The sequence below is a fragment of the Glycine max genome, chromosome 8 (assembly GCF_000004515.6).
Source record: "Glycine max cultivar Williams 82 chromosome 8, Glycine_max_v4.0, whole genome shotgun sequence".
In the NCBI taxonomy this organism is placed as follows: domain Eukaryota; kingdom Viridiplantae; phylum Streptophyta; class Magnoliopsida; order Fabales; family Fabaceae; genus Glycine; species Glycine max.
The window spans coordinates 12,990,190-13,002,666 of NC_038244.2; the positions used below are offsets into that span (position 1 = coordinate 12,990,190).

Sequence of the window (12,477 nt, forward strand, 5' to 3'; positions counted from 1 at the left end):
TTCAATTGATATAAGAAAAAGGTCTAGAAAACACTAATTACTTGTAGAAAGTAATGTTAATAAATGTTTGCAAATGAATATCGTCTGTAGGAATAATACTTTTATTCCATTGAGAGGGAAATAATGAATAATGTTGCAAACCTGCATAAAATCAAATTCCAGTTTATGCTAAAAAATTAACACACAATGTAAGCACTAGCAAAATTTGCAGTATACTTGCCAACGATCTGAAATTTTTTAAATTTCAGACAACTAAAATATTGAAAGCTGGAAGAAACAACATACATCACTTCATTCCATAACAACCTTTGCACCAAGAGCTTTCAATTTCTCTATTATCTGCTCCCCTTCTTCCTTTGAAATACCTTTCTTTATAACAGAAGGTGTTTTTTCCACTAAATCCTTTGCTTCCTTCAAACCTAAATCAGTAAAGCCCCGGACCTCCTTGATGATTTTAATTTTGGAAGCCGCTTCATAGGACTCCAGTTTCAATTCAAACACAGTTTTTTCTAGCTTTTGCTCCTCCTTGGCTGCTGTTGGTGCTTTTGCTGCCATTCCAGCCAAATTTCCAGCTCCTGCTTTCATAAATCCCACATTAGGCATCTCCTTCACTCCCATTTTCTTCATGAGAATGAGACCCAATTCTCCAGCTTCAGCTACCGTAAGAGAAGCAATCTCATCAATAAGCCTGAAAACTCTCTCTGATGGAGGGCCTCGATGATCATTGGGATCAAATGTAGCAGGATCAAAATCAGCTGGGAGACATTTTTGATCAATTTCCACTTCCTCTACATCATCCTCCTCCTCTTTCCTCGCAGGTTGACCAAAATGTCTTGAAAATACATTTAAGTTACTAGCGTTAAGCCGCACTACTGTTGGATGAAGAGGTTGTCTACATAAACCCTTGGGTAAATAATGTCTTATTCTTAAAAGTAAGCTCATTCTTGGCTTGTAGTGCAGCAATATCTCAATGGAAAATCAGTTCAGTTTGGCGCACCTTGTGAACTCCTCCTAGTCCAATAAATAATTATCCTGAAAGCAGAACAAAAGAGAACAGAACATTTTGTTTAAACATCATTGTCCAAATATTGTAAATCTTATATTTCTCAAGCTTCCAACGAACATAAACAGAAAGAATCCTAAAACTCGCATATCGTTCAGAGCAAATTACTAAATCATAAAGAAAGATGAACCAAATACAATGCATATTTTCTCATATCATGGATGATTTCATAGAAGCTAATAGTTCTTGAAGCACTTAGAAACCACATGAAGTAAAATATTTTAACAAAATGAAAGTATAAGAATGATGATCAGCATATAAGAAACACATAAAACCACAAATTACACAACTAACAAATTCCTAGACATCCTTCATCATACCCCCACAATCAAATCGTAAGCAGCTTACAAGTTACAACAATTAACACAACAACGACTAGGTGAGCTCGACTACATGGATCACACAATACCATTAAGCTCAAAAGTAAGTTCTCAACCCCCATCTCTTCCTCACCCTAAAAAATGCACATTTACGAACACCAATTTATGAAAATTAAGGGTAAAAAAAACTTGCAAATTTTTTTTAAAAAAAAAAAAAAACTAGAAACCCCTAGGAAAACTAATACAAGCATAATCTGCTCATAACTCATTACAAATAAAATCCAGATCTATATCAAAGACTCAACTTTGAGTGGATGACAACATCCCATAACTTGCTATTTGATCTGCAACCTGATTTGCATCTACAAAATGCACCCAACGAATATGACCAATCTATTGTAAATATTATGGATACTTTAACCAACCCGTAGCAAGGATGAGAGAAGTAACAACATTTTCTCAAAACACGAACCACACATCTAGAATTTGAGTAAGCACAAATCCTCCTGAAGCCCCTTTCCCAAGCCAATTTTAGAGCAGGAAAAATACCCCCACAACTCCACGGAAAGAATAGAGCAAGCACCGAGCTTAATTGCAAAGCAACAAATAAAAACTCCATACCCATCCTGAATCACACCCAGGAGAAGCACTTCTACCCGCATCCACAAAGGAACCCATCACAATTAATGGTCACCTCACCCCTACAAGGAGGTTCCCACCTTATACCTATATCTCCAACACGTCTAGTCACGGATTTAGAATCCAACATGCTGACTTCAAGAGCAGCCACCGAATCCTGAGCCAATCTCAAAACTTTGTTGACAATACCCTCTACATACAACGTGGTATTATTAAAAACCAATTGGTTCCTACTCCACCAAATTTGATTCAACACAATCCCAAAAGAAAAGTACTCCACCTCAAGCCATGCTTCTCCTACCCATTAGCAAGATTCAAGTGCAACCAATCCTCACAAACAAAGAAATTATTTCCCACATGCCCCTGAATCACTAATTCCTAAATACCTTCAACCACAAAATACTACACAAATAATTAAACTTTTGCCGCTGAGATAGAACATTAAACTTCAAAAGCAACAAATCATTGTTCCAAGGCAATCACTACGAGGAATCGATTAAACCAAATCCAAGATGCTTATAAACACAATAAAAGAATAAATCCCATTTTTTTATAATACACAATTTTTACTTGTAAAACAAACATCATACACCCCACAATCAAATACAAGAAAGAAAAAAAAATCATTTTGGCAAACACCCAAAATTGTTTTCCCAAGCTTATGGCTACCCAGAAAGAAGAAATCCTAAAATCATTGAGCAGAATGAAGAAGCACTGATATGAGCTTAAAATGGAGAACCTCAATTCTTACCTTAGTCATAATCTGAGCTCACAGTCGCATAACGAAGCCAACGGAAATGCAGTGAAAACTGAAAAGTCTCGTTTCAGTATGTGTAGGTTTGGAGAAAATTGAAATAATAAAAAAAGAAAAAAATTGAAGGTATGAGTTTTTTCATTGGGCTGGCCCGTGTATATTGTATCAAGTTGTTAAGTATGCAAAATGGAAATTGCTATCCTCACCTCCACGTGCATCAATTTTTTTACCCCAAAATGGACATCAACAGAAATATGTTTTCTTATAGGAAACATATTTCCGTCGTAGTATATAGGGGTGTTAAAAAATCAAAAGAGAAATACATTTTCATTGTTACTAAAACATATTTATGTTTTATTTTTCTGCACCCCCATGTACTACAAAGGAAATACATTTTTGTTAGATATTTTAGGGGGCGTTTGGTTTGATTGTTTTCTGTTTTTCATTTTCACTGAAAATAAAAAATGGTGATGGAAATGCGTTTGGTTGGATTTTTGTTTTCATTTTCAGTGAAAATATTTTTTCAAACGAACCAAAAACTAAAAACAATAAAATATCGTTTTCAGTTGAAACCAAGAACCTCATCTTGTGTAAAATGAAAACGCGATGACAAGAAATGTAATTTTAAGCAAATCTAAAAATACATTTCCTTTTGAAAACGTATTTTCAGTGTTTTTATTTCTTGAAAGCAGAAAACAAGAAGTCAAACCAAACATGTTTTCAAAATTCTAATCTTTTAAAAATGAAAACAGTTTTCAGAAAATGAAAATACAAACCAAACACACCCTTATATTGGAAATGTATTTCCATTTAAATTTTTTTCAAAACACCTTTATTATAACAGAAATGTAGTTCCATTTTTGTTTGTGCCAAATACAAAATAGAATCATGATTTTGTCTGTCTCCGATATAATGGAAATATGATTCGTTGAAATTAAAGGAGGGAGGAGGGGAAAGAAAAGTGGTGTTAACTCGTTGGCAAGTGTACCAAATGTCCAAGTAATAAAGACTCGAAAGTCCGAGTGTCGATTTCCGCAGGAACTTTGTTTTGTACTTGTGTTGAATAATTTCCAATTTATAAGAGAAAAAGATAAGATGAGATATAAAAGATAACTTAAAAAAAATAGAGTATAAAATAATAACTATTAATAGAAAATAAAAGAAATAATAGAGAATTCAATGGGATGAGAATTTTAGGACCTAGCATATCTTATTTGTCTAAGATGTATTATTTGTGATTTTTCTCTATCAATCAGGTGAATTTATTCTACCCACATCTATTATAATACTTGTCTCTAATGTCTCACGATGACAAACTTATTTTACTTATTTATCTCACAAATGTCTTTGCAAAGAGTCAATAGATAAAATACATAAAGTTCTAATTAGAGATGTTTGTTTTGATGCATGGACATAATGCAATCACTCTATGTCTAGCAATGATTTTATTAAGGTACCCCTTCCTTTTAGTTCTATTAGAAATTACCCTCTATCAGACGACTAATTCCTAAAATAGATGCATGCAAAACCTTCCTTGTTTTTCTATTAAGGATTATCCTCTGTCAACACTTAACCCCCAAAGATGATGCAAGGATGAATGATGTATGAAATTAAAAGTAAAAAAGGATAATAGAAAAGAAAACACATGTTTGTATTGATAAATATGAAGTGTATAATACATCTTTTGATTTTTTAGACCTGTTACGTCCTAACTAAGAGTTTAACATCTCATAGTCATAAGGGGGCCTTGCACTAGCAAAGGGGTATAGGAACTGATGAAGGAGAAGAGATGGAAAAAAGGAATAGAAAATGATGAAAGAGAAGAAAGAATTCTCTAAGGGAGAGTTTCTAGGTTTTAGGTGTGTATTAGAGTGCTTTGAGACTTGGTGTGTCTTTTCTCCTTGACTTGACTCCCTTTTTATAGTTGCTGGAGTGGACTTGGACTTAATGCAAAAAATCTTCCTTATTTACATTTTTTATATTTTTTGGATCTTTTTCTATTTTAATCATTCAATTTCATATCTGCAAGTCATAAATAAGAAAAATATTAATTCCTATCATTTAAATAAAAAATAACTGCTAAATAAATATTTTTAAAAATATTTTCAATATATTTTTATTATAAAAAATAGTTTATATTTAACAGTTATCAAGTGGTGTAGGGAAGGAATGAGAGGTAATTTTGTGTGTGTGTGTGTGTATTTATATATAAAAGTTAAGAGTGAGAATAGCAATTCTCATGCTAAAGTACATGTTTTATCTCAGTTTTCTTTTTCAATACAATTTTCATTGTGCGGTGAATCTTGTATACAAAACTTATTTCATAACGAGATTGTTGACAGTGCCAGAGTTATTCAGTCTTGCAAGAATATTCCAACTCATAGGATCAACATGAGTCACACAAAGATTCCAAACTGGATACCCCAAGGACTAATTCATACTTCAACTCATTCATTTCCTCTTCGGTTAAGCTCGATCACATCATCCGTCTTAAAAACATATGCATGTTTATGATGCATAATCACATAGGATGTACATGGTTTCACTTATCACATCACATGAAGAATCCTATCCCACATGGACTAGGTTCTTTAAACATTTTAAATCTTACTCATATACAATTGCATCCACATCTCATACACATAAGAATCACACATTACATGTCACACTCATTTCAATATACATAAAATCATGTTCATAGTAAAAAGGAACAACGTTCCCAAACATAATTCAATCACAATCATCCTTAAGCACACTTGACTAAGTAATAGATTGTTCAATCCATCCAAATTCTATATCATTTTCCTATTATAGCAATTATCTATTAACACCTATATTTCGTATATCATTTCTTAAGTCCTTGGAGTATTACCTCTTTTATTTACTTTTATGCTCCTATGACCTCTGTACGGTTTACATGATATATCTGGAGTTATACTAACTTAGTAAAGCTTATTCCTATCTTGTTTGAAAGACAAGACAATTACCTACAATTTTTATATTTACTTCGAAAGCTAGTTCAATTGTCTACTATGCCTAAAATTAGGAAGAACATGAGTTGATTGCACAATCCTCACAGTTTGACCTTTGTTCAGTAATTGTTCTATATATAGAGTTCCAGAAGTCCAAATTAAGTGAAACCAATGTAATTTGTTAGCTAACACATAGGACTACATTTCTTATGAAGATACCTAAGTCTAGTTCAGTCATCTTTCTAACTTGTTTTCACCTAAGTTTTTCACATTAATATATAAGACACCTCATGAATCCTTTCTTGATTTCTAAGGTATATAAATGAATTGTATTTTTTCAGCAAGTTTTTCAACGACACAAACAACAACAACAACAATAACAATTTACAGAAAATATAACAAAAGGGTTCTAATAAGAGTTCTCCTTATGATATATTCTCAATACTCAAAACTTGGAGTGTTAACAACATCAACAATTTACAGAAAATATAATAGAAGGCTCCTAATAAGAGTTCTCTTTATGTTATATTCTTAGTACTCAAAACTTAAAGTGTTACAAGGTGTACATAAATTGATGTAATCGAATGCAAATTAAAATACCATATTTTAAAACTAAAAGGTGAAATAATAATAATATTTTTTATAAAATTGAATCAAATTTTAGATGCAGTTTTAAAAATTGATTGAGTCCAATCATATCATCATATGGAACCCAATCATGCTTGAAGTGTATTCAAGATGAAAATACATGTTGTAGGTATATGTGGTTACTTATAAGTTTTTTTTTAATTATCAAAATTAAAGACGGTGTCAAAAGATTTACAATAACTCACATTATGTTTAACCAACTAAGTTAGATCCCCTTGACGTGATTACTTATAAGTAGTTAGATGGAATATGCATCCAACGCTTCAGATTTTAATCATGTTGTGACTTATACAGAGATATTTCATATATTTATTGTGAACTTGTTCTATGAACGTGTGTTGTGTGTCATTTTTTTTTTGAAGCAATCTGTTGTATGTAATACAGAAGTATAAAATTGTATAGTTAATCAAATTCATACCACAATAGATTGGACCAAATCTTATTAAATTTGACAAACCAAATCAATTGAAACAGTAAACACACCCTTATTATTAACACCAAATAACTAGCTTTATATATTTAGGTAACTGGCAGGATGGGGGTGTGGAGGTGGGATTGGAGTTGAAGGGGGGCATTGTTTCAATGGGAGAAAGAATAGTTAAAGGAGTTGGAAGAGACTGTGAGTAGGGTAACAATGTTAGAAGAGGAAGAGGATAAATGGGTATGGAAGGAAGACAAAAACGGCATATATTCTATCAAATTGGCTTATCAGGTTATTAAGGCCAACATAGGAGGAGCCAAAGATGTGTTATTCTTTGAGAAGATGTGGGTGAGAGAGGCATTCCCTGGAAGGTGCAATTTTTTATGTGGATAGAAAACCTTCTCTATAGATTCTAGCCCGCAGGAACATAATGGGTAGGTAGTATGGAGGTGCGGTGCAAGAGTGTTGACATTTTCACGTCAAAATGGAGTGATGATGCGGAAGCTAAGAATTGTAGCTTCTCAAAATTCACGTCAATTTTTGTGCATAATCATTTCCAAACACACACTAAGATGGCTGGCCCAAGATTTTCTCACGTTCAGAGACACAAAAAGAGGTATTGTTTAGGTTGCAGAAATAGTGAAGATTTTATCTAGGAAATGAAACAAGGCTTGTTATTCCCTCTCAAGTTGGATGCTAAACCCAAGGGGCTGAGAAGCATTGGAGTTGCAAGCTGGGAAACGTGATTTTGAATTGGGACGAGCTGGTGGGGTGGGGTGGGGTTGAGGAATTACTATAGTGAAGATTATGTTAAGTACCATATTTTTTTTAAAAAAGGTCTTATTTTTATTAGATCCTACCATAAGTTTTTGCACCACGATGACAGTAACATTAACTTAACAGGACAGAAAACATGCAAAATATATTTAGGAAAGTTTATGACACATTTGACAAACAAAATCTAATGGACATAAAAAAAAACCCACGAAATCAGTGTTCTTCCTTCAGAAACTCAAGGAAAAATTTCCCACGATATTCTATTGGTATAGACTTCAATTCGCTAGACACAGTAGCAACAAGTTGCCACTAACCCAATAACAGTGTGTCCCCTTCTTTTATGCTGAACTGCAGCAAGGGATTATAGCACCGCTTATGATTTTTGGATGGTTTCATACTTCAAAAGTATTTCTTTTCATAAGAAACCAGCCCATGAATTCCACCTTCAACTTGTGCTGCTCCACTCCGGACCTGGGAAGAGCAAACCAAATATTAAGAACATAATCAGTGGCTTTTTAAATGAAATCCCAAGCAAAGTTGCATGCATGCAAAACAGTTATGACTTGTAAACATAGCAAATTGCAGACTCAAACAAATATAAGAAACACCCTAGACAACCCACAATTATATTTCAGGTGATTTCAAATTTAAGCAGATCACTCACCAAAATGAAGAAAAAAGCAAAACAAGGTACTACTTTTCATCTTTTTGTTTATAAAATCAAGATGTATTTAGGATCATACAGGCAAACATATTCATTTTTTAGTCCTCAATTGCATTGGATTAATCCAAAGAAACTTAATAAATTGCTGCAATTTCTTTTACTCCTTTTCTTGGTTTTCTGATTTAAGAGTGCAATGGCAAACAAAAGAAGGGTTTTATTTTTAAAGAACTACATTATCCTAGCTTTTCCGGTCATGAAAATAAAAATTTGGCGAACAAAGCCAAATATGTGGGTTCAATGGGAGATGGGCAGTCCGTCAATAAATATTGCCCTTTTTGATTGTGCAAATGATCAAAACTTCATTGATATCTAATGCTAATAGCAAGAAATAAATATTTAAAAGAGTGGCTCAACCGTACCTCCAGTCTTAACACCCTGGATCTTAGAAGGTCATGAGCAGACTGTAGAGAGTTGGCACCGATATCCTGAAACCCTTGCCTGACTGCTTGCAAGGTGTATGGTATGAAATTCAAGACAGAGCCCTTATCTTTAACAGCTCCAACAACCCCCTGAGCAATTTTTAGCTTTGCTGTATCACCCAAGTACCTTGCATCGCTCCCTTTAGTCATGGCTTCTAGGGAACCCATTCCTCTGTACTTTTTCACACGTTGACCATTCTGGTGCAGAAACGGTAGTTTAGTTATGCATATTAATATATTATTATGATATTTATTCTTGTATGAGCATGTACAACTCATCAGCAAAAGAAAGAGGCAAGAACAATTTAGTGAAGCTAAGATAGGAAAGGGAAAAAAATCAAAAAGTGAGTGTGTGTGTGTGTGTGTGTGAGAGAGAGAGAGAGACAGAAGCATATTTTCATAAATGTAATAAAAATAACATGTAGTTCCTAGAAGACAACAAAAATATTATTTGTTCAAATGGCCAAAGCCAATAATAACAAATCTTTTCATTTCTAACTAGTGAAGTTTCCAATTTTCATCACAATAACTTACCTTTAACTACAAGCATTACAGAATCTTTCATGTTCTCTATTTCTAAAGAGATTTTCTTTACAACACTATACTACCATATAAACTATTAAAACACATAAATAGGAAATCACAATTTTTAAAAGATTCCATCAGGCCATAATCATACCTGATACACATAAGCCCCAGGAGCCTCAAGACTACCAGCTAAGAAGCTTCCCATCATAACAGTTGACGCTCCCAATGACAAAGCCTTAACAATATGACCAGAGTTTGAGATGCCACCATCAGCAATCACAGGAACACCACTTTTATAAGCAATGGACGAGACCTTGTAAACAGCAGTTGCCTGAAAAGCATAAACTCCATAGTCAATATTAAGAATTGACACATTGAGTATGAGTTGGAATCAATTTGAAAGCAAGAATATTAGTGGGGCAGAGCTGAAATTCCAAAAAACTTGAAATTTAACACAATATTTAAAGTCTACATACACTTATGCTACTAAAAGGGAAAAAAAAAAACTTTTGCATTCAATAAGTATGTAATTCATCATTATCTAAGCCAACTGTACCAAAAAAGTTCAAATTTAGGCACTACCCACTGATCTAGAGCCTATGTTAAAAAAGATTGGGGAGTTTTTAGTTTGTTTTCATTAAATAAAAGCAAAACACTAACTTTCTTTCACACTATTTCCTGTTTTCAAACATCTTTACAAGAAACAGTTAAAATAGCCTTTAGGGAACACCAAGGATCAGGCATGCCGCACAAGCCCCATCAAGCGGGTAAGGTGGTAACTATAGACATCCTAACCTCCTGAAAGGATCATTGACAAGTATCAAGCAAGCATTTTCAATCCTAACAGTTGATCCTTCAAGCTCTAAGTCCAACCAACACCAAATCAAAACGCATAGATTCAGAAAAAACTCATCACAACACAAAGATTTACACAACAAACCAAGGCTTTAAAAATCAATCAATGATCATGATTTTATCTATCAAGGTTTTTGGAGTCTCTGCGACCGCAATTGCAGTCACATCATCTGCATTTGTTTGCAATCTCTTAAACCACAACTGTGATTGCAATTTAAAACCTCAAAACAAACCACCACACACTTAAATTCAATGATAAGGGTAACAAAGATCAAAACAGTAATCAATCAATTGATTGATCGACGAATCAAATATACCTGACCACGCCCCACAGCACAAACCTCCTGAGTAGTACAAATGGACCCAGACCCCATTCCAACCCTCAACCCATCAACCCCAGCCTGAATCAGATTCTCAGCCTGGTACATAGTCACAACATTCCCCCCAATCACATCAAGCTCAGGGTAAACCCTCTTCACATACTTCACCATCTCTAACTGATAAATTGAGTTCCCCTGAGAACTATCCAACACTACAACATTCAACCCAGCCTTCACCAAATGCTCCAACCTCTCCTTATCATCTTCCCTCGTCCCCACCGCGGCCCCCACCATAAACTCCCCGTCCGCCCCCACCGTCGCCGGCGCCACCAGTTTCGGGTAACCCTTCACCCTCTCCACCTCCTCCCTCACCACCAAATCAACAACCTCACCATCCTTCTCCAAAGCCACAGCACCACTTTTCTCACTCTCAAATATTTCATTAATTTTGTTTAGGTCGGCGTTCCATGGCACTGGCTTGGGAGGCGGCGCCATGTAGTCGCCGACTCTCAAGCCCTTGTCGGTATGATTCGTCCAGTCACTCTTCGCGACGTAGCCGAGGAGTTTCCCGGCGGAGGTGCCAGTGTCGGTGACGAGAAGGAAGGGGGAGGCCCCGAAGGCGTCATCGTGCTCCACGACGGCGGAAGGTGCGGCGAAGGCGGGGTCGGAGAGGATGGGGACGCGGCGGGACTTCGCTTTGCGGAGGATGGCCGCCTGGACGGCGGCGGGGACGTTGGAGTGGACGACGGCGATGCCGCCGAGGGAGGCCATGGCGGAGGCCATGGCGGACTCCGACACGGTGTCCATCGGAGAGGCAACAAACGGCACGGCAAGGGGAAGGCGGCGCGTGAGGCGCGTGGAGAGGTCCACGACGTCGGCAGCGAAGTCGATGTAGTGGGGGAGAAAGATGACGTCATCGTATGTGTAGGAGAAGCCCTGCGTGAAGAGTTTCTCGGCGGTGAAACCGTCCTCGATCGGCGGCGGAGTGAAATCCATTACGGTGGCCGGAGAAGGGAAACAGGGTTCAGCTAGGGTTTCGCGGTTTCAGGGTATTTAAAAAAATATAGAACAGAAAATGACAATAATAATAAATAGTAATAAATTATAAATTAATACTACTATTTATGGCTTTTGGTTTACTTGAATTTTACTGTTCTGGAAAAGAATGGAAAATGCAGCAGTGCTGTATGAGCTGGAGGGATAAGTGCAAGACTGTGTTGGATTTTATAGCCGATGACGTCGAAGGAGATAAGCTTTTTTTTTTTTTTTTTTTTTAATTTAGTTAAAGTACATAGTACAAACTCATCCAATATAAATTTTGTTTAATAATTTATTTGCTTTTATATTTGTGTCATTTTTTCATTTTAATCTTATGTCTAAATACTTTAGGCTTTAGTTGCTTTTTAGACAAAATTATAAATTTCGTTCTTTATTTTATTTTTAACTTCGGATTTTGTTCCTTGATAAATTAATTCATAAATTTTGTCCTCGTATTTATTAAAATCACGCAATGTTCATTCATCGGGTCACAATTGGACGTTGATCGTTAGCAAATGACGTTGATTGACATATGTCAACTGAGAGACACGTTAACTACAGATATGATGTGCTTCAAACACTTCAGCAATGTCAGCAATTACTTCTTTGCAAGTTGGTTATCCCCAGCACCCATGTCGCCTCCACCGCCGCTAGCTCTGCCGTTTCCAACGCCACACTCCTCGGCTACGCCATTGGAACGGCCCACGGGATGGCGTCGCAGGCGCGCATGGCGGCCTACAAAGTTTGCTGGACCGGCGACTGCTTCGCCTCCCGCTCTCCCTTGGTGGCTCCTCCTCCTCCTCTGTCCCTTACTACTTTGACAACATCCCCATTGGAGCCTTCGCGACGCTAGAGAGAGGCATCTTTGTCGCGTGCTCGACGGGGAATACCGAACCTTGCAACGGTTCTGTCACAAATGTCGCTCCGTGGATCATGACTATCGACGCCAGCACGCTAGACAGTGATTTTTCGACATACGCTACTCTCAGAAACGGAAAA

General features: G+C 36.2%; 2 protein-coding genes across 2 annotated transcripts; both read right to left on the bottom strand.

Annotated features, from left to right (window-relative positions):
• Positions 1-85: 85 nt before the first annotated feature.
• Positions 86-2,826, bottom strand: LOC100794355 (50S ribosomal protein L7/L12-like). The gene is made up of 2 exons (NM_001254647.2): positions 2,774-2,826; positions 86-1,032 (listed from the first exon to the last, which is right to left on the bottom strand). The coding sequence occupies exon 2, from the start codon at positions 940-942 to the stop codon at positions 292-294; it is 651 nt and encodes a 216-aa protein (NP_001241576.1). The 5' UTR covers positions 943-1,032; positions 2,774-2,826; the 3' UTR covers positions 86-291.
• A 4,887-nt stretch (positions 2,827-7,713) lies between these two features.
• LOC547628 (inosine-5'-monophosphate dehydrogenase) lies at positions 7,714-11,633 on the bottom strand. Its single transcript, XM_003532864.5, has 4 exons — positions 10,438-11,633; positions 9,417-9,596; positions 8,678-8,935; positions 7,714-8,065 (listed from the first exon to the last, which is right to left on the bottom strand). The coding sequence occupies exons 1-4, from the start codon at positions 11,434-11,436 to the stop codon at positions 7,994-7,996; spliced, it is 1,509 nt and encodes a 502-aa protein (XP_003532912.3). The 5' UTR covers positions 11,437-11,633; the 3' UTR covers positions 7,714-7,993.
• Positions 11,634-12,477: the final 844 nt, after the last annotated feature.